The 27,434-nt window shown below is 37.5% G+C and overlaps 1 protein-coding gene across 2 annotated transcripts in view; it reads left to right on the top strand.

The window, feature by feature from the left end:
• The window catches only part of ZNF385B (zinc finger protein 385B), a 407,528-nt gene that overhangs the window by 296,200 nt on the left and 83,894 nt on the right, over positions 1-27,434 (top strand). For both annotated transcript variants that reach the window (XM_069068559.1, XM_069068560.1), the window contains one exon: positions 2,142-2,284. In XM_069068559.1, coding sequence (XP_068924660.1) covers positions 2,142-2,284 — 143 coding nt within the window. The remainder of the gene's footprint in view (positions 1-2,141; positions 2,285-27,434) is intronic.

Here is a 27,434-nt window from a genome sequence, read left to right as displayed (position 1 = left end):
GGAGGTGAGTCTACTGGTACAGGGTTGGTTTATAATTATTGAGATGATTTACTAGAAGTTTAAAATTATCTGTGTTTAACATGATCAATTGTCTGTTATTAAAATGCTAATGAAATGGTAAACATCTGCTAAGTCTTTTATGATAATGAACACTGGAAGTTCCAGAGGTATTTTTGCCCCTTTGTCCCACTATTTCTACCTAGCTCATATCTACATACAGATTTAATTGGGTGAGGGGTGTGTGGCAAGTGACCTGAGAGGACAGAGGACCAGTTGGTTTATTTCATCTCATGTTGTGTTCTCTTTGATTTGATTATGGTAGAAGACAAAATAGCTCCCCCCAACTCCTTCAGAGAACCTTTATCTTACAAAGCCATCACAGCCTCAGTTATTGAGTTCAGAAATAACCTGTTTTACCTTTAGGAGAACCTTTGTAATTTATTGAAGTGATGACAAGAGATAATCATTAACCAGAAAATGGATCTGCTATAATGAGAATGACTACATCTTTGTAATTTTAATAAAATGTCAGAATAAAAAGATGATAAAAATATTAAGAGAAGTAAATGCTTTAACCTAAGTCATATTTCTATGGTAGCTGCATTTAAACTAAAATTCTATCTATGTTTTATGATTCATTTAGACTCAAGTTCTTTAAATGAATACTTTGCATGTACCCCTGCAACCCAAGATGTGTTGATATTGTCTTGTACTAACAGACCCCCAAAATGACAATAGCTGTAACATTACCTAATTAGAAGGCCACCATGTAATTAAATACAGGGCTGTCTTGTGACTACCATGTTGAAATCAAGTGTTTACTTTGATATCAACCAGGAAAAATACAATTTTCTTTTCTGTTATTTCAGTGATTTTCTTGATGAATTCTGCTATGAATTCCAAGATAATTGGTTTATTTCACAGGGAATTTTCTGCTTGCCATTCTTCGGAATTTTTCTTACTACGTTTTAGGATTAAACTAAATGGACTCAGTCAGACAGCCAATTCGGTACTACTGTCAATAATGCCTTGGGATGATTCAAAATTTGGTAGCAGACTTATCAAATGGTTACTATGAAAATAGCATGAGAATGGGGTGGGTATTCTAGGATGGCATGTGTAAAGATGAATGGAAATTTTAATAGGTGGGACATTATCCTCTACTATTAGTTTCTCCTTGAACTCAATAAGGGGTTACAGTCACATAATTACCATGTACTTCTTTATACAATCCCTAAAATCTCTCTTAACTAGGACCCATTGGTTCTGAAACTTATAAAAGATAGAGTTTGATTGGCATAGTAGTTTAAAGTTCAAATATTAATTTTTATAAAAATGTTTATCTTAAAACTAATCAGTCTAGAAAACAAAGGTCTAATGGGGATGCTTACTAATACACATGTTAAAAAAGGAATAAAAAAATTTATGATAATTTAAAATCTCAGGGCAGAAAAAAATCTTATTTATGGTCTGGTCTTGAGCTATGTATATTCATTCATACAACACTGCCCCAAGTCTCCCTTCCCTTTTCCCAATCTCATCCTCTCATATGTTTTATTTGTCCACAAACAAGAGGAAATTTGTTTTGTTTCATGAAAACAAATAATTTAAGTCACAGATTCCTTGGGAGCAGTCAGTAACATTAATATTTCTTTTCCTTTAAAAACAAAACAAAACAACCATCACTACTATTGCTATATCTATGGATTGTATAAAATGTCGCTACTAACCATTCAGTACCATCATGTATAAGGTAACCTCACAGGGTAAAAGGCATCTGGCTTTAATAGAAGCTCCTCCCCTTCTTTCTCTTGCCTTTTTGGCTTGTCGGAGCTGCTCAGACTTAGAAACGTTCTCACTCTACAGTACCCGCCAGTATGATTCATGTACCATATGTCTTTTCAGAGTCTGAGCAAGCATGGTCCTGGCCATAGGGAAGCACTCTGCATCATTTAGACAATGAGAAAGTAAGGTGCCTTTTAATCGTATTGACTCCTCCTGTAATTTTTTATTACTCCTGTGTGATATATCTCTTCCAGGTTGTGGCACAGCAGTCTTGTTCCTGTGCCCATAGGTTTGCGAGAGAGATGGGAGTGTGAGAGTGATTGAATTCTGTTTTTTGTTGTTACTGTTCTTGGCAGGTAGTACATGCCACAGCACCACACTTCCTGCACTTGTGCGCACACCTACCCTGATGATGCAGCCTTCCCTGGATATCAAACCATTTATGTCCTTTCCAGTGGATAGTAGTTCTGCTGTTGGCCTCTTTCCAAATTTCAACACAGTGAGTAAATGCATTTTTGTGTTATTTGTCCCTTCCTTAGTCTGTTTTTTTTTTTAATTGCAGTCGGGAATATCCTCTCTTTCCAAAGTGTGTAATTTTAGCATCAAATATTGGACAAACCTATTTCAGCTGGTTATGGAAGATAATGTCTCACCTGTGGGACTTAGACCAGAAGATTCATTTTAACAAATATTTTCCCAAATGGCTTTTCACCTGTTGCTTTGCACAATTTTGATAGACTTTCCAGTAAGATAGGAACCTCTCTTCTTTCTGGGATACTGGATGCTAGAAGATTACAATTTGAGGTATCAAGATACACTGATTTTTTTTCCTGTTAAACTGGAAAGAAAAAAAAAATGACTGTGGGTTTTATCTCCCCTAGAGCATTTTTATTTTGAAAGCATTTAGATATATTGTGAATCTTAGATAATTATTTTAAAAGTTTTTTTAAGTTATTGTAGATTAAATGTGAGTTTGATTCAATCAGGATTTTTAGATAGGTTAACCCTTTTCTGGGAAAATCCTGTGCTTTTAAAAAACTGAATTATTCATAAGATTCTTAAAAGCTCTTCAAAAAAATTCTAGATATTAATAAAATTCTCTCTCACCACCAGTCCTTCATTTCCAATCAGCTGGACTACTTTCACAGGACTAAATGGTTTGCCAATGCCACTTTCATATCTTCCAGTAACAGTCAACAGACTTCTAGCAATAGAAATGGTTAAGTAATTTAGGTGATGATGGGACTGATTTCTGTTCAGTCAGTAAGTGCAGTCCGGTTGGACATGATCGTTTACATGGATTAGACAGCATCATAGATGTTGCTGTAATCGGAAGAGAATTGCATTATCAACACCCCCAGACAGTGAGTGTTTGAAGCACTGCCAAGTGCTTCCTTTTGCAAACTTATCTTCTGCACGAAGTGAAAACAGCAAGAGGAGTTTTTCCTCCAGGGTTGTAAATAAATTCTGCTGACAGGCCTTCTGCCATGGCACAGAGTTGTAAGGTAATTAGGGTGTAACAGATCAGCCAACTTTTTAAAATAGTGGTGGCCTTGACTTGGAGATTAAACATTTGGGATTTTTTTCTCCCCCTCATCGGGTTTTTCAGACATAACTTGGACAATAAAAAGGAAAGATGGTACGCATCCTTTACGATGCAGTGGAACTGATCAGTGAGATACATTACCCTGTCCTCTTCACCAAACTCCATCAATACTAACCCTCTTAGAGCACAGCAATATATTATTTCAAGAGACTAAGTAAAAAGCATGTCCATTGTATCTTTTCTTGAATGTGCATGCTGATCAACGATAATCACACTGAATTAGTATCACTTGGTACCTTTATTGCATTGCTATTTTGATTTTATTGTTTATTCCTTTAATGTGTATTTGGGAAACAGCATCTGGGGACAGAGGAGTGGGGTGGCAGTCAGAGAACTATATTAACTATTTATGTGTATATGAATCAGTGCTGTAGCTGCACAGATTACCTGTTCACAGCCACACCTTTGCATCTTAAAAAAAATGTAAATACCTGCCATATACATAATCTTAGAAAGATATTTTGGAGACAAGAAATAAAATTCCTAAACTCGTGGGTGTGACCTATAGATGTACACAATGTGCATTTTTGTCTGTTTCTCATTCTGTAATTATTTGTATTTGAAAGAGTTGATGAATCAATGATAAATTTTTAAAAGCTACCTAAAGGATGCTACCAGAAATCGAATTTCATTGTTTACTGAAACCTAACTTCTTCTGAAAAGGATATTTTGTTAAAAGTGGTCACTACGGAACCCTCTGTGGAGAAACAAGAAAATAGCTCTTAGTAAAGCCAAGCACTAGTTCAACATTCATTCTAGTCTCAATTACCTTCTACTATGTGGAGTATGTTTCTTGAATAGAGAATGTTTCAGTTAGTTAGAATGCTGAAAAAAAACTATTGGTTCCAAGTGTGAATTAATGAATTTATGTAACTTAGGTTATATAAATTGAGTAAGCTGGTCTTAGAGTCAGGAAGATCTGTGTTCAAATCCTACCTCTGATCTGGACAAGTCACTTAAATAAATCCTCACTTGAAGTGGCTGAACTACTGGCCCTTGGCTTTGGCGGAAGGTGTATCCATGCCAGGAGTTCCTTATATATCAGTGAATTCACAAGCCTCAATCAAAATGCATTTATAAGGAAAACCTGGCCTTCTAGTGGTCTTCACAATGCAGTATAACTTGTGGGTTTTGCATAGCTTTTGTTAGCTTACCTTTGTGGATTTTGCAGGTGGGATTTTCTATTATGGTGTCCTAATCTAAAACTTATATGCTTAGTAAATGCTTAATAAATGTCCATTTAGTTGAATTGAAATATTATCTGATTTACTCCATACAGTAGCTACCTAATGGGTATGTTCATAAATTTTTTAAAGTGTGATGTTTTTCTTTCATATTTGCTTCCTACTTGAACCTAATTTTATTTTGTAGATTCATTTACTGGAAATACTGGGCTCTTATCTGGTGGATAAAGCATCTAGAGCAGTAAATGTTTAGGCAGGAATTGCCACATAATACATAGGGATACAGTCAGTGTTTTAGGATCTAACTTTATAACCATTCCACCAAAAAAAATTGCTAAGCCCGACTATCTTGAAAGGAAGGAGCCAGAATACTTGGGTTTGAATTGTGGCTCCATTATTTACCAGCCTTGTGACTTTGGGCAAGCCACCCTCTCTGGGACTCACTTTGCTCATCTGTAAAACAAGGAGGTTGGACTAGCTGACCTTTCAGGCCCCTTCCAACTCTAAATCACTCTGATCTTGTGTCTGAAATACCAGAGGACTAAAGGAGTAAATATAGCAATGTGTAAAACCCTGATTAAAACCCTTTTATCACTTAATCTTTTGCACTCTGCTGAGCAAGTATTGTAAATCAATTTTTCTAGACAAATTTGAGTCCACCTCTTTCTCTCCTTACCTCTTTCTCTCTCTTCTTCTAGTCCCTCTCCCATTTCCCCTACCCATTTCCCTCTTCTCTCACCAATTTCCCCTTCTCTTTCCCTCCCTTCTCCCCTCCTTTTTTCTCTTCCTTAACTTTATCCCTCTCTAACCTAGTTCATAATACATATAGCTTAAGAGGTTTTGCATGTATAAAATAGGACATTGCAGATAACATCTTTGAGGGAATATTGTCAGGAAGCAAACATCATTTCTCAATGGCAAATTCACAAACTGTCCCTCTTTATACCCTACTTCCGAGTTAAGAATACCTTACTTCCTAGATCCCCATGGCGAATTCCATTGGTATCTTATTTTTAGCCAGGGTATATTTGTGAGTAGGTATAGGAGAAGAGCCCTATGTATAAGGCATCTTGTTTTCCCACCTGTGAGATAAACACTGAAACGTTAGGCTTTGAGAAAATGACATATTTGCATTCTTTTTTAAGTTCAAAAATTTTGTCTATTTCCTTCCCAGTGGGTTGTTGGAAAAAATAATTGGAAAAATCTTTCTGTAGGAGAAATGCTCCCTAATACTGCTGGGACCTCTGCTGGAATAGGCGACCTCTAAGGCTCTCCCAGCAGTAGATAGAGTGCCAGGCATTGAGTCAGGAAGACTCATCTTCCTGAGTTCAAATCCAACCTCAGCCACGAGCTGTGTGACCCTGGGCAAGTCACACAGTCTTCTCATCTGTCAAATGAGCTGGAGGAGGAAATGATCAACCACTCTACTATTTTTGCCAATAAAATGCCAGATGGGGTCACAAAGAGTCAGAAACGACTGAAACAACTGAACAGCCTATCTTGAACCCAAAGAGTAAGCACAACATGGCAAGGACATCTAAGATACATGGCATAGGTAAGCAGGATTCTTTCACACAGCCGAAACCCATAGGAGTCTGCCCTTTCTGTGCCTGATTTTTAAAATATACACTGCATCATTCACTTATTGGTTAACTTGTCTGGGCTTACAGATTCTTCAATCAACAAAATGTTTCTTGAGATCAATGGGTGGATCCTGGGTACTCGGGGAGGTGAAGGTTGGTGTTGTACTACCCTTAGAATTTTAAAGAGAAATAAAAAAGAAGAGGAAAATGTTTGGCAGATATAAGTGAGGAAGAGGAAGGAAGAGTATTGGACTTGGGATTCAGGAAGACCTGGGTTCAGATTCTGCCTTAGATGTTTATTAGCTATGTGACCATGGGTGAGTTATTTTTAACTACCCTGGTAGCTACCTCATAGGGGAGCTAGGTGGTGAAGTGTTTAGAAGGCGGGGCTTGGAATCAGGAAGACTCAGTTTCCTGAGTTCAAATCTGGTCTCAGACAATTACTAGCTGTGTGAACCCGGGCAAGTCACTTAACTCTGTTTGCCTCAGTTTCCTCATCTGTAAAATGAGCTGGAGAAGGAAATGGCAAACCATCCAGTATCTTTGCCAAGAAAACTACAAATAGGGTCACTGTTGAAAACAATTAAGCAGAAATAAAAGCTACTTCAAAGGACTGTTTGGAGGAACAAATTAGAAAATGTATGTAAAGTGCTTTGCCAATTTTTAAGTGTCAATCAGTAATTCAACTAGCATTTATTAAGTGTTTACTGTCTCCCAGGCACTATTTTAAGTGCTGAAGACACAAAGGCAAAAAAAAATCTTCTCTCATCAGACTCACAGTCCAATATGTGAGCAACTGAGGCAGCCAGGTGATGCAGTGGGTAGAGTCCTTGGCCTGGAGTCAGGGAGACTTGATTTCCAATGTGACTCTAGACATTTACTAGTCACTTAATCTCTGCCTCAGCTTAAATGTACAATGAGGATAATCATTATATTGTGAGTGATATGTAAATGAGGATAATAATAGCCCCTACTTCCCACAGTGGTAGTAAAGATCAAACATGATAATATTTACACGGCATTTAGCATAGTGCCTGCACATAGTAGGCACTATTTATTTTTATATTATTATAAATATTATCATTATATACAAACTATATATGTGTACTTATGTGTATATATATGCATATACAGAATGAAGTAAATATAATCAACAGATAAAGGGCAGGAAGATTAAGGATGGCCAAATAAAGCTATTATATCTATATGTGTATATACATGTATAATATATGCATGCTCATATATAAAATATATACAGATATCATGTGTATAATGCAAGTATTTCTAATATGCATGTATCTGTACAGTTTATCCTTTGTGTAAAGGAAGGCATAGTAAACTAAATAATCTATGCCTTTTCTTTGTCCCTGAGGTGCCATATCATTTCAATTTGGTAAAGATTTCTAATCATTCAGGGTTAAAGGATTATGGCTATCCAGATAGAGATTTTTAAAGGAAGTAGCATTTTTTTTAAAAAGGATCTTTGCATCTGGGTGTTCTGGAGTCTCCCTCAACTCCTCCCCACCCCTGTCACCCTCAACTCCTTCACAAGAGGGAATAGTGTTTACCTTTCATGGCTCTCTTGATAGTTCAGTATCTACTATACCTCAAGTTGTCAGTCACCTCCAGTCTCTTTTCTATCAACACTTGTCTCTTGCCTTTTCTTTAAGGCCCTGTTGGTTTTATGGCAACTGTGGTAGCCATCTCTGGCATCATATCACATTTAAGAAAATCCTCTCAGTCACTGACATGGTTGGTCAGCATTTGGGGAGTTTCTAAAACGTGCAGAAGAGAATTTTAGATTCTATAAGGGAGACACAAAGCAAATTGAATGTAGTTCATTTCAGCTCTGGGGGAACCTTGCAAGGTAACCAGGAGGAGAAGAAAAACACATGTGAAGAAACCACAAGAAAGAAATGAAAAATGCAGGCTTTATTATTGAGCTCTGTATGGAGTGGAAAGGGGAGGTTGTCATCATTGGATTTGAGGGAAACCTGGAGGAGCCACACTCCCATTATCTTTCTTATTTAGTATGCCTCATGTTTTCCAAGTACCTCATGGTCATTTATTAATTAATAGGCATTAATAGATATGCAGAAGGAAATACAAAGGCTTCTCCCAAAAGAATCCGTCTCATTTACATTGGATCCATGCCCCTTCCTGCATAAACAGCATATTATTTTTGCTTTATTTTCCATGAGAAAGGACTGCCTCAGAAAGAAGACACCAGGAGAGCTAATCCATACTTTATTCAAGTAAAATGAGTTGTTGGGTTTTTTTAATGCTCATGTAAGATTCATGGAACTCCATAATTTAATAGACTGATATTATACATATGCATTTTCTGGGTGTGGATATGTATGATCAGGGAGATCTCTGTAAACAACAGTAGCCTCAGAACCTTAGAGGCTTGTCAATTCTCTGTCAATCAACAGGTGTTTTACACACCTATTTATATGATTTGTCTTTGTGAGTCCTGCCATAATTTTGCAACTTTTCCAGGAAGGCTCAACAATGGAGGTCACTGATGTTTTATTGCAAGAGTCCCTACAATCTTATTTTAGTGAAAATAATCTGATTCCTGTTCTCTACCTTGAAATGATTTTTTTTCACACTAACATTGGAACGCCTGTATGAGAGTGAGGATTATAGCTGAAATACAAAGCCAAAATTCTTCCTATGATTCTTTGAATTGTTTTTAAGAGCCCTTGAATTCTCTGTGACAACCTATGAAATGATCTATATATTTGCCCTTTATTTTATTATCTCTGGTAAACTCTTTGAGATTATGGATTATCACATGCCAATACCAATGGTTACTTTAAATATGCTACTTTTTTTAATATGGGAAACAAATGGATTGGGTACTAAAAAATGGAAATTGGGAGCTAGAATTACTTTCTTAAGCAATTATGTTGATATGAAACCTTTAAAATTAATATTTAGTTTTAAAGTATATTTATCTGTTTATCAAAGACTTCAGAAAAAAACTTATTTACATTTTACTTTAGACTTATCTGGGGAGGCTAGGTGGTACAGTAAATAGAGCACCAGCCCTGGAGTCAGGAGGACCTGAGTTTAAATTTGGCCTCAGACACTTAACACAAAAAAGTAGCCACGTGACCTTGGGCAAGTCACAACCCCAATTGCCCTGCCTTCCCCCTCCAAAAAAGAAAAAAAAATAGAATTATCAAAATGATTTCCTTTTTCTGTAGTTTATACTTTTAAAGATGCCACTTAAAGACTTTCTAAGTGTGCATTATTCAAGTATGCATAGTCATAATGACTGGTGTCAGTGTGGTTTGGTGGAAATAGTACTGGATATTGAGTCTGAGGACCTGATTTTACTGCCACTTATTATCCATAGGACCCTGGGCAAGTCACTTGACCTATCAGAGGCCTCCGATTCCTAATCTATCACATCAAGAGATTGGTCTAAATAATAATGAAGGTCCCTTCCTACTTTAAATTCACATTCATATTTAATTTTTAAAAAATTCTCTATGTCAAAAAAATCTACTTTTTAAATACCAGTTTCTCTTATTGTATTAGTAATAATAATATATTTACATACTTATGTGCATGCATGTGTATGTATATCAGCACCTCATAGATAATGGATGCTTAGAATTCTACTACCTAAGTCTAGTCTCAACTCTTACATTTACTTATTAGCTGTGCAGCCTTAGAAAAGCCTCTTCAGATCTCTGAGCTCCATTTTTCTCATATGTAAAAGGAACAATCATACTGGAATGCCCTATTTAGCAGGATTATTGTGAAGAAAACACTCTGTAAAGGACTATATAAATCTAACTTAATTATAACTACTTCTAAGTTGGAAAAAAAGCATAGCAGAAAAATTTTTTAAATTATTTTATGGACTATATTTGAAAGTTCCTATATTTATGGAAGAATGTGCTGCATAAGTACATTATCATGCAAGAAGCACAATTTAATTAAAACTAACATTGTTCTTTTCTCAAGAAAGTCATATTCATGTGAGTGGGAGAGAAGATATAACGAGTATATCCATCATTGAGCCTAAAGATTAAAAAATAAAAGTTACCTTCTAGGTCACAACACAACCTAGATTTGTTAGGAAAAACAAAATCATAGAGACCTTTGAAACATGTTGCAACACTAATAGGAGTTCAGTACAAATACCTGAGCTCGGAATTTATTTTGGTAATTTTCACTCAGATATGACAGTGTTGAATTACTCAAACATGCACATTGGGACAGAAAAAAAAAATCCTACTTACGCTCTATACTATTCTTTGCCTTACCCCACTGAATTATCAAACATGTCCCATATTTTAGAGTGCCTTCTCTCCATTCCTCTTTGTTGGTAAACATGTCCCTCCCTTGTGTAAAAATTCTGCTCAAGACACCTTTTATAAACCTTTGTAGAGACTACTTTAATAGTTTTTTAACTTATTACCATAATTTATTACCATGTACTTAAGCAGCCCTATGAGCATTTGTATATCTATATTTATAATGGTCAGACAGCTAGGTGGTACTGTGGGCAGAGTGTTAGGCCTAGTGAAAGGAAGACTCATCTTCCTGAGTTCAAATCCAGCCTCAAACACTTACTAGCTCTATGACTCTGGACAAGTCACTTAACTCTGTTTTCCTCAGTTCCTCATCTGTAAAATGAGCTGGAGAAGGAAATGGCAAACCACTCCAGTGTCTTTGCCATGGAGTCAGACACGACTGAAACAACAACATTTATAGTAGTACACTCCTGCTTTATGAATGAGCATATATACCCAAACTTATGGTCTTGCTTTCATTAGGTCAGAGGCCCAAAGGGGTAAGAATGTTTTACTTTTCTTTAATGACTCCTCAGAAATCCAAGTACTCTGTTTTGCACATATAAGGTACATAGTAATTCTTAAAATCTGAAACACACGCAAAAAATATAAAATATACCTTTGATTAGTCTCTGGGGTAGCAGAATAAGGGATGAGACAGGGGCCCTTGGACTTTCTAAGAGCAGAGGTCTGTCAAAGGGAAGGCTCTGGTGACTGTGCAGTCTTTCATTTAGCCCCTGTATTATCCCGGCCTCAACCCTCACATTACTCTGATGCCTCTTCTTCAGTGCTAGGGTTTCAAGGATTATGTGTACTTGGAAGCCAGTTTTCTGGCAAGAGACAGGTTCCCAAATCTTGTCACAGAAGCAGCTTGTCAGTTTTAAAGAATAGAGTCAACTTAGAAAACTCTCTCTCTCTGTCTCTGTCTCTCTGTCCCTCTCCCTTTCTATACTTCCCTCTCTTTCTCACTGGATGGTAGGCCTTCTAATTTTTAACTAGCTACACATAGTATATATAATATATGATATTTATGACTATGTACACATAGATGTATAGATACACATAAACATACGCATCTATATATTGATATATCTCTACATATTGCTATATATCTATATCTATCTCTGTTGAGCCTTCTAATTCTTAACTAGACAAAGTGAATAAAAGCAAATTTCATTCTTGAGCTTCTTTTGTGGGCTTTGTACAGCCTAGAATACTGTGAAAACATAATAAATATAAAAAGTAACAGCTATTATTGTACAGCTCATTCCCTCTGGCCCACTAGAGGTATTTCTAACATGACTGCTCAATAAACATTAATTAATAATGGTATTCTCTGAGAAGCTGATATCAAAAATTGGGAACTCATCCAATAGTTCAGCCATTTTTTAGTTTCTCCTGCTTAGAATTAAGTTTGTTTTTTTGTTTTTTTATGGGGAAAGCCAGTGTCTTAGAATATTTCAGCCCCTAAACTTTTATAGGGCAGTTAGGTGGTACAGTGAATAGAGTTCTGGGTCTGGAGTCAGGAAGACTCTTTCATCTTCTTGAGTTCAAATCTGGCCTCTGACACTTACTAGCTGTGTGACCTTGGGCAAGTCCTTAGCCCTGTTTGCCTCAGTTTCCTCATCTATAAAATGATCTGGAGAAGGAAACAGAAAACCATTTGAGTATCTTTTCCCCTAAAAACTCCAAATAGGGTCACAAAGAGTTGGAAACAACTGAACAACAAAAACAAAACTTTTATAATCGCCTATGAGTATGCAAAGGATGAAGTGAAGAGCTGTTTAACCCTTGAGTTGTACCAGCACATTTGAGGGGCTCTGCAGGTAGGTTGGCAAATGCCTTTTCCAGTTTCACTTTCTTTGTAGGTATTTACTAGGTTTAGGCATTGAAAAACTGACATAAATCATTCTAGTTGGTTTTGGGGGTGTGTGTGTGTTGGACCAGTTTTGGTGTGGGTTAAAAGACTTTATAGGCAATTAATCCTTTTAGTATTCCCATGTGGGAAAGAAACAGCTGGTTTACTCTTCCTTTTTTGTATTTTTAATAGATCAGAAAACTGTGGATATAGCCTATGTCTCTTGACCTAAATTTAATGTTTCATCCACCTGGCACCTCTTCATTGGAAAATCCCAGATCCAAGTAAATAGGAAGCGTTCTATAACATACCAAATAGAGCATGCAAAAGCAAGCACATCCCCCCCCACCCCCGTGCCGCGTTGGGAAATCTATATTTTTAAAGTACTCCATAAATCTTTGTGCCTCCTAAAGTCAGACTGAGAAAATGTATTTTGTGCTAAACCTTTTTTAGAAGGTGTATTTGTCCTGTCTGCTTGTTTGCTTTATTTTTTTTTAATGTATCCTTTCCTGAGAACAAGTAAACAATGTTAATGGGTTGGATGGTGGGAAAGGTATCTTGACCACTTTCACCTGTTGCTAGTTTAAGAGTAGATAAACACACAGATAATTAGTTAATCCACTTTGATTGCACACAAAGGCTGATAGCAGAGAATAGGAAGGGAAACAATACTTTAACCATTTATAAGTTGGTTCATTGAGCTAGAGAAACTCAGTAAAAACTACATCACTGAATGTTAATTATCAATCAGATTATATATTAGTTATAATATTCCTTATTACTTAGACTTAGAAAAAAATGGCCATAAAATAACTTGAGAGGTTACTTTCTAAGGAAATGAGGCCAAAAAACACCAGCTAAGTGTACTTACATGATGCATTTTGCAAAGAATTTGGAAATAGTTTTCTTTTTTTCTCCATTTTCCCATTGTTTGGGGATGGGAAAGAAGTTGAAGAAAAAGGGAGGGTAGAGAGAGGCCTGGAAGATGATAGCATCAGAAATTTGAGCTGGGAGAGCCCCCTATAAGTCATCGAATCAAACTTCATCATTTTACAAAGAAACCAAGGCCCAGAGAGGTTAAGCAATTTGACTGAGGTCACAAAGAGGCAAAGCATTTTTGTTTCCCATTTGTTTCAGTCATGTCCAATTCTTCATGTTCCCATTTAGCGTTTCTTGGCAAAAATACTGGAGTGGTTTGCCTTTTCCTTGTCTGGCTATTTTACAGATGAGGAAACTAAGGTAAACGGGGTTGCCCAGGGTTATACAGATAGTAAGTGTGGTAGGCCAGATTTGAAGTCAGGAAGATGAGCCTTCTTGACTCTAGGCTCAGCAGAGTGCCACCTAAGCTGCCCCAGAGACAAAGAGGGAGGGAAAAGATGAATACTAAATAGCCTTTTTTTCCCTTATAGTCTAAAACAGAGATGGAGAAGAGCTGGTCACCAGAGTCTAAAAGGAATATGCATACTTGAAGATACTCAGTAAATCACTTTCAGCCTTTTCTTCTAGATGGATTATCTCACAGCTTTTCAATATTTCTTATAATCCTTAAATGTAAAATTGGTTGACCTATCCTTGAAGGATCGAATTCTGAGTTCAGATGGAATAGTTGTCATCCATCCTTCTGTCCCTCTCCCTAATAGGAATCAAGAATACCACTACAGTTTGGGCACAGATAAGGACCGTAGTCTTCCCTGAGAAATTTGCAAGGACAATTTTGTTTAAAATGCATAATTCAAAGGCTGATATGATAATTTGAGAAAGTGATAGCAACTTATTCATGTATGTTATTATTGAATGCAGCAGTTGGGGGGGGTACAGGGAAAGCAATTTTTATTGTTTTTCAGTCACGGCCAACTTGGGTTTTTTTGGCAGAGATACTGAAGTGATTTGCCATTTTATACAGCTCATTTTATAGATGAGTAAACTGAGGCAAACAGGGTTAAGTAACTTGTCCAGGGTCACACAGCTAGTAAGTGTCTGAAGCTGGATTTGAACTCATGAAGATGAGTTTTTCTGGTTCCAAGCCTAGTGCTCTATGCGCTGTCACCTCACTGTCCCCACAGGGAAAGCAAAATAACTCAAAGTATGAAAAGGAAAGCAAAATAAAGCAAAGTATAAAATATGATCTGGATATCTTGGTGTAATAATATATCTACAAAGACACATATAAAACATGAGTTAGACTCTTCTTTTAAAAAAAAACCGACTATCCTTTGTTAATCTTGAAGATTTGTATGGCATACTTGAAATTATCTGCACATTGTTCTTTCTGATTTGATCTTTATTTTCCACTCTTGATGGGAGAGCACTTGTAATCCAGTTTATTCCTTAGTAGAAAGGTGTATTGATTTTTTAAAAATTGTTTTTGTATTTTTTTCTCCTATTCCCTACCCAGATTAGTTTCAAGGTCCAGAAAGCAGGCCTAAAGTCTTCTTGTGAAAAACATAGAGGGCAGCAATTAATGAAGTAGATGAGCATCAATACAAATTATAATTTTTTTAAAAAGTCATTCTGAATTTAAACACCAAAAAAAAAAACCATTCCCATAGTCACTGAAGCACAAAAAAGAGGAAAATGGGTTTACTTTAAAAAATAGATGTGTGTGTGTGAAACCAATTCAGCACATACTTTCAAAATGTTACTGCTTACTTATGCTTCTTTCTAAATTGCCTTGTCTTTTCTCTGCATTTAAAAAAATGTTCCAGTAGCTCTATTTTTTGGTATCATTGTTGCTAACTGTCACTTCCCCCAAACTCCCCAATTAGCCAAGATAGTGTTTAAAAAAAAAACTTTTAAGCATAGTCAAGAAAATTGAATCCACAGAAGTGACTATGTCCAAAAATGTATTCCTCGTTCTCTGTACCTTGTGTCCATCATCTCTCTCTAAGGAGGTGGGTAGCATACTTCATCACAGGTACTCTCAAGATATGATTGCTTTCTTTACAGTGCTTCTGGCCTTCAAGCACAGGTACCCACACACCCCATCGCTTACAGGAATTGTTTGCTGTGTCAATTCATAATACCTCCTCCTTTCTAGTCTAGTATAATTCCCCTTTTACTATCCTATCTCTTTGCCTTCCTCAAACTCTAAGAATTGAACAAATCCATACAAAGAGACACTTGTTTTTTCTCCCCTTTTAGAATATTAGTACTTTGTTATCATATAGTTCCTTCCAAATGCTCAAATAAATTCACCTTTCTTGGTTTCTCTGGACTCTTCTACTTTACATTTCAAAATTCCTACTCATCTCTGATCATTTCATCAGAAATACTTAAATTCCTCTGTGTAATTAAAGGTTCATTTTTCCTCCTGTAGGATTAAACTAATTTAAAAACAACTAATTATAAACCTATATCTTCTGCCTTTTGGAATTTTACATTCCAAGATCCCCTCTATTTTTAGTAGATGCTGCCAGATCTTATTTGATCCTGACTCTGGTCCTTCTTTCTAGAAGTCTAAAGTTTTTCTTCTTTGATACATAAACTCTAGATTTTTGCTATAATATTCCTAGGGCTTTTTCATTTGGAATTTCTTTCAGGAAGTAATAGGTGATTTCCAGCTACACTTTGCCTTTTGGTTCTAATAAGTCTAAGCAGTTTTCATTTGTGATTTCTTGAAATATACTGTCCAGAATTTATTTTAGTTACAGTTTTGAGGGAGTCTAGTTATTTTAATTATCTCTCCTTGACCTATTTTCCACGTCAGTTGTTTTTAATATCAGATGTGCTACATTTTCTTCTATTTATTTTTCATTCTTTTGATTTTGTTCCAATATTTCTAGCTGTCTCATGAAGTCATTGAATTCTGTTTGATCTATTCCAGTTTTCAGGAAGAGGATTAGTTAGGCTAGATTTACTACTTTCTTCTCTAAGCTATTGATTCTCTTTGTAATCCTTTCCTCACATGACTTTATTTTAATTTTTAACTTATGCTTTATTTCCTTTAGGTATTCATATAGTCCTCATGGATAGTCCATTTTTCCTTTGAATATTTGTTTATTTGTTTATTGTTGAATTGTTTTCAGTCGGGTGAGATGATGAGGGCCTGTTCCAGATAGTAACAGAGACAAAAGAGAGAAACAGGAAAGTTTGGAGGAGGGTAGAGTCTGGGGGCAGGAAGGAGAATGAGTTCAACTTTGGATATGTTGAATTTGAGATGTCTATGGGACATCCAATTTGAGATATCTGATAGTCAATCATAGATATGAGCCCTGAAGGTCAGGAGAGAGGTTAAGGATGGATAAAAAGATCTGAGATTCATCTGTGTAGAGATGATCATTTAATTCATGAGAGCTGATGAGCTCACCAAACAAAATAGTATAGAGGGAGAGGAAGTTTAGGGACACCCACAGTTAACCTGGATGAAGACCCAGCAAAGGAGATTTTGAAGGAACGATCAGATAACTTAGAAGAAGAACCAGGCTGAAACATTGTCATAAAAACCTAAAGAGAAGAGAGTCTGAAGGCCAAAGAGTGATTGATGGTGTTAAAGATGACAGGTCAAGAGGGATGAGAGTGTTGATAAAAGGCCATTAGGGAGACCAGTTTCAGTCGAATGGTGAGATTAGAAACTAGATGGCTTAAATGCAGAGTTTAAAAGAGATTGCTGGAAAGGACTGGTTGAAGCACCTATTGTAGACAGCTTCTTAAAGAATTTAACCACAAAAAAGGAGAAGAGATCTGGGACAATAGCTATCAGGGATGGATGGATCAAGTGAGGATGGGGGGGAGGGGTTGTGGGGTTTGTTTGTTTGGTTTTTTTTTGAGAATGATAGAGGCATGGACTTGATTTTAGCCAGCAGAGAAGCGGCCGGTAGTCAGAGAGATATTGAAGATTAGTGGTAGAGTGGGGAGATAGAGGAGGCAAACTACTGGAGAAGATGGGATGGAATAGAATCACAGGTACATGTTACGGGACAAGAAAAGGGCCACTTCTCCAAGTAAGACACTGGAAGTGATAGTTGGTAGAGAATCGAGTGGGAATGGCATGAATGAGAAGGAGCAAATGTTCTCTTTTTTCTTCAGTAAAATAGGAGGCAAAGTTCCCAGCTGAATGGGGGTGGGAGTGGGGGGGTAGGGAGGGAACCACCGGAGATTTGATGAGGGCTGAAAAGACTTGGAATGAAAGAGCCACTGTGGTTGAGTAGAATAGTGAATTGATTATGAAGGTGTGCAAGGATTGCCAAACCACAGTGAGGGCCCAGTTGAGATTAAGTAAAATAAATATGTAATGGACTCATTCAACACAGTTTTGTGATTTTTCTCCAGCTCTGTTCAGCAGCAGGGCATAAATAAATGGAAGTAATCCAAAGTTGGGGCTAGAGATAAAAATATTTTAGAAGGCACTGGAATTCATTCCAAGATTTTAATACAAAAATAGAATTGATAATTAGGTAAAATTAAGTTGACTGTGTTAGAAAACAGACAGTTGCCACATGGGAAATGTGGGGTAGAAAGAAGGTATCATGTTCAAGTAGGAAAGCAAAAGGTTGGGAATGAGGAAATAAAGCCTCCTGTAGGGTCACATGCTTAGACACTAGGCCTTTATGTCCTCGAATAAATTCTTGCTCCTGTAGAGGCTCAGAAAAAGACTTCTAGGAGCTACAATGAGGCTTGCAAGGGCTGTCTGAAGAGGTGGAGGTCAAGTCCTGCCCAGAGTAGTAGGAAACTTTGGATAAGGAATCAAAGACACCTGAATTTTAATCTGGTTCTCTCTGCTCAATAGATTTGTGACCATAAGCAAATTATAACCTATTCAAACCTGTTTCCTCCTCTGTTAAATGGAGGAAACCTTGGGGCGGCTAGGTGGCGCAGTGAGTAATTGATCACAGGCTCTGGAGTCAGGAGGACCTGAGTTCAAATCCAGCCTCAGACACTTGACACACTTACTAGCTGTGTGACCTTGGACACGTCACTTAACCCTAATTGCCTTCACTTCCCCCCTCCAAAAAAAAAAATAATAATGGAGGAAACCTGTCCTGTCCACCAGACAGATCTACTAAGAAAAAGGGAGTTCATGAAAATTGAGACTATATTCTTTATAGCTCTCACAAAATGTCACATGGTGGCTTCATGCATAACAAGTGCTCAATAAATTTAATTGCTAAATGAATTAATGAATGAATGGTGTTTGATGGGTTACAGGGGTGGGGAACCTGCTGCCTCAAGGCTACAGGTGGCCCTCTATGTCCTCAAGTGCAGCTGATTAGGTATTTAGATAGACAGTGTGGTGTAATGGAAAGAATGCCAGGCTTGAAGTCAGTTGGTCAACAAAATTTATTAAGTGTTTTATTATGTGCATTTTGCAAAGCACAAAGTCAAAAGACTTGTGTAGAGACCCCAGTTTTGTCATTTAATGTCCTTGGGAAAGTTACTTAATTTTTTGATGCCTTAGCTTCTTCACTTGTAAACCGAGGCATTTGGACCAGATAGCCTGTGAGGTATAATTCTATGAATTCTGGGAGGAGGGTTTTCTTTGTTTTTAGATTGAATGTACTTTTACTTATCAATCAATCAATCAATAAACATTTATTAAGCACCTACTATATGCCAGGCACTGTTCTAAGCATTGAAGATGCAAAAAGAGGCAAGGTAGTCAGTGCTCTCTAGGAGCTTACAGTTTAATGGGGAAGAAAACATGCAAATAAATATTTTCAAAGAAAGCTATTTACGGAATAAATAGGAAATAATTAACAGACAGACAGCTATAGAATTAAGAGGGGTTGGGGAAGTCTTCCTGTAGAAGGTGAGATTGTAGTTGGGACTTAAAGGAAGACAGGGAGGTCAGTAGTCAAAGCAGGGGAGGGAAAGCAATCCAGGCATGGGGTTCAGCCAGAGAAAATGCCTCTAACTGAGAGATGGAGTGTCTTGTTCATGGAACAGCCAGGAGGCTGTTGTCACTGGGTCAAAGAGTATATGTTAGGGAATAAGGTATAAGAAAATTGGGAAGGTAGGAGGGGGCTAGGTTATGAAGGGTTTTAAATGCCAAATAGAGCATTTTGTATTTGCTCCTGGGGGCAATAGAAAGCTAATGGAGTGTATTGAGCAGAGGGTGACATGACCAGACCTTCACTTTAGAAAAATCACCTTAGTGACTGAACAGAGGGTAGAATGGAGTGGGAAGAGGATTGAGGCAGGCAGCCCTACTAGCAGGTGATTAGGGCCTCCACTAGAATGGAGGCCATGTCAAAGAAGAGAAAAGAATGAATTCCAAGATGTACAGGTCTTTGGAACAGTTTGGATATGGGGGTGGAGGGTAGAGAATGAGAGATGGTGAGGAATCCAGGAAGACTCCTAGGTTGCTAGCCTGAGGAATGGGAGGAGGATGTTGCCCTCTACAGTAATAGAGAAGCTAGGAGGAGGAGAAGGGCTTAGGGGAAAAGAGAACGTTCTAGTTTGGATATCGTGAGTTTAAGATATTTACTGAACTTCCAGTTAGAGATATCTAAAAGGTCTTTTTGACTCTGAAGCTGGTCATCTATTATTCCATCAATAAGCATTTATTAAGCATGTTTTTTTATGTTCCACGCACTGTGCAAAGCATCCATTTTTCTGTAGATACAGAAAAGGGCAGAAGCAGTCCCTGCCCTCAAGTTCATATTCTTAAGAGAGAAGCAAACATGAAAATAACTTGTTTTATCCAAGATAGATGCAGAGTCTATGGGAAGTTATCTCAGCAGGGAAGACACTAGCAGCTGGGGGCATCTCAATCTATCAGCAAAGGCCCACTGTAGAAGATGGGACTTGTGTCCAATCTTGAAGGAATGCAGGGAAACTAAGAAACCAGAGGTGATGAGGGGCAAGTATTCCAGCCATGGGAGACAGTCAGTGAAAGAGTGTGGAGTCAGGAGATAGGGTATCCTGTCTGAGGAACAGCAAGTAGGCCAGTGGAGCTGGATCATAGATGATGCGGAACCAAGACAGGTATAAGAAGACTGGAAAGGCAGAAAGGGGCCAGGTTGTAAAGAGCTAACAAGAGGATTTTATTATGATCCTGGAGATCAGAGAGAGCCAATAGAGTCTGTTGAGTAGGAGCTATGGGCAAAGGAATATGGTGAGATCTACACTTTAGAAAAATCATCCTATCAGCTGAGTGGAGGGTAGATTGGATTGAGGAGAGACCTGAAGCAGAGAGACTATTTTGTTTAGTCATTTTTCAGTCATGTCCAACTCTTTATGACCCCATTTGGGGTTTACTTGGCAAAGATACTAGAGTGGTTTGCCATGTCCTTCTCTAGTTCATTTTACAGATGTGGAAACTGAGGCAAACAGGGTTAAGTGACTTTCCCAGAGTCACACAGCTAATGAGTGTCCAAGGCCAGATTTGAACTCATGAGGATGAGTCTTCATGACTCCAGGCCGAGCACTGTATCCACTAACCCACCTAACTGCCCTAAAAAAAGACTGCCCGGGAGGTTGTTACAATAGTTTAGGAGTGAGGTGATGAGAACCTTCACCTAAGTAATTTCTAGGAAAGTTGACAGATGGGAACAATCACAAGAGGGACTGTGAAAGTAGAAATTGCAAAACTTCACAACATAATGGATGAGTGGAGTGAGTGTGAGTTTGAAAGAAAGGGATGAAAATGACATTGCGGTAGCAAACCCCCCAGTTTGATTGGGAGGATGACAGTACCCTCAACAGTATGGCCTACTACCTTGCAAGGTATTATTAATCTCATCATTATCATAGCTTCTGACTTCTTTTTCCCCCGGAGGAGTGAATTATTCAATATGCTGACATTTTAGCTTCTTATGTTCTAATAGAAATGATTACGGGTTCATACATGCCCCTCAACAAGAGGCCAGAGTAGTGCAACTCCAACCCAGAAAATCAGGGGTTTATCTTCAGCGAAGTTCTGTGTACAGAGTATTTCAAGTACCTACCAAAACCTTCAAACCCCCCCCCCCAAAAATGATTTTTTTCTACAAGCTTGCTATTGCCTAAATTATTTTTAATTAGGCCTATGCCTTTCATTCCAAAATTGGAGATAAAAATCAGAAAATATAAATTCCTGATTAAAGTGATACATTGGGTCATATTCATACTTGAATAATCAGTCACTCAATCAGAATCATAAATGATAGCAGATCTTCTCTTGGTAGGATAAGATGGAGGTTAAGAAATTAGCATGACATAGGTACCTGCCTCTGGGATGGGTCTCAAACACAGAGGATGGAGAACAAGGGAAACTGGGGATATTAAAGACATATTTCATAGGTTTCACAGTTAGCCAGTGTTTGGCCCAGTTTAACTGCAACAGTGTTTGGACAAACAGAAGATTTTGATAGAGGTATTTTTATATTGTACATGTGCTCCTAAGAAGAAACAAAGTCCTAGAGACGTACACCATAAAGCCTCTATGATTCCAGTGCTTAAAGGTACAATGCCTGGCACATAGTGGACTTTTAATAAATGTTTATTGATTAATTAATTAATTAATGTAATTTATGAAGTCTTTTAAACTATCTGGAGTCATTGTAACAAAACTTCTTCCCTCTTCCCACCCACCCCAGGATTTATTAATTGAGATATCACTGGATTTAAAATAATATTTAAGTATTCCTATTAGGGAATGAGTCAACCTTAAGGGAAAGTAGGAGGAAGGGGATAAGGGGGGAATGATAGAAGGGAGGGCAGATTGGGGGAGGGGTAGTCAGAAGCAAACAGTTTTGAAAAGAGACAGGGTCAAAGGAGAAAATAGAATAAATGGGGGGAGGGATAGGATGGAGAGAAATATTTTTAGTCTTTCACAATGATACTACTATAGAAATGTTCTGCATAACTATACATGTATAACCTATATTGAATTGCTTGTCTTCCCAGTGGGGATGGTTGAGGAGGGAAGAAGGGAGAGAATCTGGAACTCAAAGTTTTAAAAACAAATGTTAAAAATTTGTTTTTATATGCAATCGGGAAATAAGATATACAGGCAATGAGGGCATAGAAATCCATCTTGCCCTACAAGAAAGTAAGGGGGAAGGAGGGTAATAGGGTAGGGATATAAGAGACGGCAAATTGGGGGAAGGGATATTCAATATGTTTGCCATCTTGGGGTGGGGGGGTAGGGGAGAGATGGGGAGAAAATTTGTAACTCAAAATCTTTTGGAAATGAATGTTGAAAACTAAAAACAAATAAATTCTGGGGCGGGGAAAGTATTCCTTTTAATTTAGTAGCAATAAACTAAATTTTTGAGTTATACATCATGTTTTTTATAATTTCACCCATTCAAGGAACATTGTTGGTTTCTTCCTCCCCTTTCCTGAAATGGTTTCATGGTTCTCCTTAGTTTCTGTCTCATCTGTCAGCCATAAATGTCCATATAAATGAAAGGACCCATTTCTCCTATTACATTCTGATGAACAGCTAGCATAAGTCAGATGTTTGTTGTTTGACAAATATTAATAATTATATATTATATTCTGAAAACATATATATGTATATATGAGAAAGGTAAAACAGTTATTTTTCATATATAGAAAAATGTCTTCTTCCCAGATTCAAAATAACATCCTAAAATAATGTTTAAAATCACATAAGCTAATATATTCACAGTCCCAGAAATCAAAGCCTATTCAGAAAGTGAGACATTAGTATTCTGCAAGAGTGAAAACCATTTATTAACATCAGAGAAGTGTCAGTCTCACAATGCCTGAACAGAATGTTTAGAAGGGATGCACATTGTCTAAAATCATTCATTTCAAAAAGCCATGAATTTTATGACGTAGTCTTCTCTAGAAAGACAGTCCACTAGCACACTGCTCATCACCCCTTCTACAGTCAGACTTCCTGTTCTCCTCAGAGAGATCTACCTGGTCCTTTTAAATGGGTGAGTTGCTTCCTGAAGAAGCACTAGGGTTAAGATAAAAAGTTTGCTGAAACTGTACATCTGTGCTATAGTCTAAGATTGTAATATGGCTGGAGACAAATATCAAAGTTTGCAGGGGAATCTGTCATCACAGGAAATTATCAGCAATTCTACCCTTTTTTCTGCGTTTTCATGGACTCAGGGGCAATCACAAAAGATTATAGTTTCCATTTTAGCTTTCATATGACTGAAGCTTTCCATCTCAGACTAGGGTTGAGAATGGTTGATTTCTAAAGGCCAGTTTTTGCCTTGGTCTTTGGGGAGGGTCATGATTTGATCATTGTAGCAAGTGGTATTGTTTTGGTCCAATACACAGATTTCGTCCAGTGAAAGTTATTGTCCTAACCAGTTACATTAATGTATTCCATATGCTGATATTTCAGCTTCACGTGTTCTAAGTATGGGGACTTAGCAGGTTTTGATGAGAATCTGGGGCGAGAGAGAAGGCATGATAGGGAACTGTGTAGATGAGAATTTTCCATGAATATTTTCATTTCCTTGAAGTGATACTCCTCTCAAGAGGTGACAATTTGAAAGGGAATACAGGTAAATCCAGGGCAACTACTTGGCACAGTGAATAGACTGCTGCACCAGAAGTCAGGAAGACTCATCTTTGTTGAGTTCAAAGCCAGCCTCAGCTGCTTAGTCTCTGGGTGACCCTGGGCAAGTCCTCTAACCTTGCTTGCCTCCGTTTCCTCATCAGTAAAATGAGCTGGAGAAGGAAATGGCAAATTTCCTTCAGTATCTCTGACAAGAAAACCCTAAATGGGGTCATGAAAAGTCAGACATGACCCAACAACCACAACAACAAAACAGGTGAATCCAATCGCATTGCTGAAGTCCATTACAAGGGGAGGTAGTATGGAACAGTGGAAAGAACACAGAACTTGAAGTCCCAGAACCCTAGCTCTAATCGTGGCTTTGCATCCATGTTTGCTTGGGCAAGCCCTCTAACTTCTGCGTGCCTCAGTTTCCTCCTCTGTCAGTTAGGAGGTGAGACTAGGTAACCTCCTCCATTCCTTCCAGCTCTAAAGCTTTGTCCCTGGGATCCTTTCAGCTCTGGACCTGTGATCCTTGTGAGTTCACAAAACCATTGAATGAATTTGACTTCAGGAGATGTGGACACATCTGAGAATTCTCTTCCACCACTAGATCAGAAAGGCTTGTTAGATATAGCAGAGTACAGTGGAGCTCTTAATTCCCCTGTACTAGATGCTAAGCCTCTCCTAACAAAGCCCAGGATCTCTTGAGCTTTGTTGCATGCCATAATACCCTGATGACACACACAGAACTTTTAATACACTAAAAGCACCAGATATTTTTCAAATGAATTTCTGTCTAGCCATGCTTCCTCCATAGCATAATCATGCAGTTTATTTTTTTTTAATCCAAATGTAAGACTTACATTTGTTGGTATTAAATTTTATCTTTTCAGATTGACCTCGGTGTTCATGGGATCATAGGTTCATAGATTTAAAACTAGAAGGAGACCCATGGAGGTCATACGTTCCATCCTCTTCATTTTATAGATAAGGAAACATAATGATGATAATCAGCAGTTATGTAAGCCTTTATGGTTTAGAAAGTGCTTTACACATGTTATTTCATTTGCTTCTCCAAAGAACCCTATGTAAATGCTATTATGAGGACACTGAGGCAGACAGAAGCTAAGCCTAAGTGAGTCACCCAGGGTACCCCAGCTATTTAGTGTCTCAGACAGTTTTGAATTCAGTCCTTCCTGATTCCCAAGTCCCTTACTCTATTCACAGTACCACCTAGCTACACTAAAAAACATTCCATCCTTTTGGGATAATTCTTTCATCCAAAATAATAGCTTAACCCAGTTAGTTTTATGGCAGCATTAATTTGATAAGTTTATCATCTATGCCTTTTCCCAAATAATTGATAAAAATGTTACTAGCACAAAGCCAATCACAGATCTGTGGTATTCCCTGATGGAAATTACTTTCCACAGTGATATCACAACATTAATAATAACTCTTCCTTTAGTGTGTACATTCACCCAGGTCCAAATCCACCCAATTGTCCTATCTTCTACACCTTATCATTTTTAAGAAGAGTGTGAGAAAATGTGTCCCTTTTCCTGAATTTGAAGTAAACTATCTAAACATTATTCTCCCAGTCTGCTGATCTATAGTAACTGTGTCAAAAAAGAAAGTCTGGTCAGTCTGGCAAGGAAGGCTCTTTATTAAGCCTTGCTTTCTTGTTAAGATTACCATGTCCCTTTTTAGATGTTTGCTAATTTCCTCTTTAATGGTACAACCTAGAATTTTTCCAGGAATCGGAGTCAGATGCACTAAAGTTTTCAGACTCCACATTCTTCTCCCTTTTAAAAACTATGACATTCACTGGGTTTCCCCCCTGCCCAGGCCTTTGATTCTTTTCCCATTCTCCAGCATAGACAGTGGGCACTTAACAAATACTTTCAGATTTCTACCAAACATATTAATTATAAATGCTGAACTATAATTATGTTTATGTAGTTACATTTATACATGTGTGTGCATATATATTTGTATGTATTCAAACATACATATATACACATATTTATATCTATTCATCTTTAATGGAGAGTAGGGAGAAGGGACAAAGAAGAAAGACAAAAAGGAAAGGAACAAATAGAAATGAAAAGGGAAAAGAATAAAAAGGGATTGTAGGTGAAAGAAATAATGAAGTACACTCAAGATGCTGATAGCATCTCCATAACAAGAGCCCTCACAGACTACTCTTCTAATTAAGCATCTGTGATTCTAATTTCAATATGGTGGAGCATACAGGAAGGAGACAAAGTAGAATTCCTATAGTCATAGGAGTAATAGTACCAGAATGGGAGTGAAAAAATGAAGTCCAAGGTCCAGCAAAGTCGTTTCCCCATGCCTCTTGCCACTTCTTAAAGAAGCAGAGTATGTGGCATGTGCTGTCAGATACAGCTTTGCTTTGCTTAACTGTACCTCCTTGTTATAAGACAAAGCTTAGTTGAGGTCAGGAGTATGGAAGAATCAAGGGTTATTTTTAGAATCAAAAAGATGTTTTAAAGAAAGAACCAGTCACTTCATCCCTCAGGGACTTACCTTCATCTTTACAGTCAGTGGGTTTGATTAGATGATCTCTAAGGTTTTTTTTCTTACTTCTGAAATTGTATGATACTTTATTGTAATATAATAGTATAATATCCCATCTTAGCCTTTATTTTGGGGGGGGCAGTGTAGGATACTTCCATCTTCGTGATTGTAGCATTTCATATTTGTTCCTTTCAGTTTAGTCTGTGGTATTGACCCCTACCAATTCCCAATTGTCACATTTCTTATTAGAGCCCAGTGTGCGATATCTGTTGTCCTTCGTTTGAGGAAAAAAACAACAACAACAAAAACAAAACCTTTCATTTCTTTTCTTGCTGACTTAATGTGGAATACGTCCGGACAGGCCCTAGGTTTTCTGCTTGTATGTTTGTTCCTCTCTACTGGGACTTTCCTTCTCTCATCTTTTTAATTTGTGTCATGGTCTTGTTTTGCTTGAGCATTGAGATGCATTTGATTAGTCACTGAGCAGTCTTTCAAATATAACTTTGACAGAATGGTTTTGAAAGGATGCCAATTAACAGATTTGGCTGTACGGGAGGATATATTGATTTTTAAATCAAGAAAACCCATTACCTTCCTCATCTCTTACAAGGCCTTTATGACATTTTTTTTCCATTTGGGTAGACCTGAGAGCCATCAAACTCATCTCCAATCTGATTATAGTCTTCATATTTCAGATACTTTGCATCTATTGTATTTTCAAATTTTTAAACCATGTTAATATGCATTAGCAGGCAGCTCTGATATCACTTTATTCCCTTTTTTTCTGGCAGATAAGGTGCTCTCATTATCAAAAAACCGAAGACTATCTGCCTCTGCTTATAGTCATTATTTTTTTTGAAAGTCAATCTTGAGATCTTTTGAGTCTTCTCTTCAAGCCCCTGCCTGGAAAAAGGAAGAGGAGAGTGGCTTGCATATCTTATTGCTTGACTGACTCAGGACTCAACTTGCGTCTCATTTTCTAAGGGGTATCATAGGAAAATCTCCCCACTGAAGTAGGATTAGAGAAGCACTTTGCAGTTGTACCAAATCTGCATTCTAGAAACATGGTTTATTTTACTTTCCTTTTTGGTTCTGCTTATTTTCTGTGTGTGTGTGTGTGTGTGTGTGTGTGTGTGTGTGTGTGTGTGTGT

The sequence above is a fragment of the Petaurus breviceps genome, unplaced genomic scaffold (assembly GCF_028583685.1).
Source record: "Petaurus breviceps papuanus isolate PSGF00001 unplaced genomic scaffold, PetGlider_PUasm1.0 90763, whole genome shotgun sequence".
NCBI classification, from domain to species: Eukaryota; Metazoa; Chordata; class Mammalia; order Diprotodontia; family Petauridae; genus Petaurus; species Petaurus breviceps.
The sequence above is the reverse complement of the archived record's forward strand: the minus strand, read 5'-3'. Positions and strand labels throughout refer to the sequence as shown.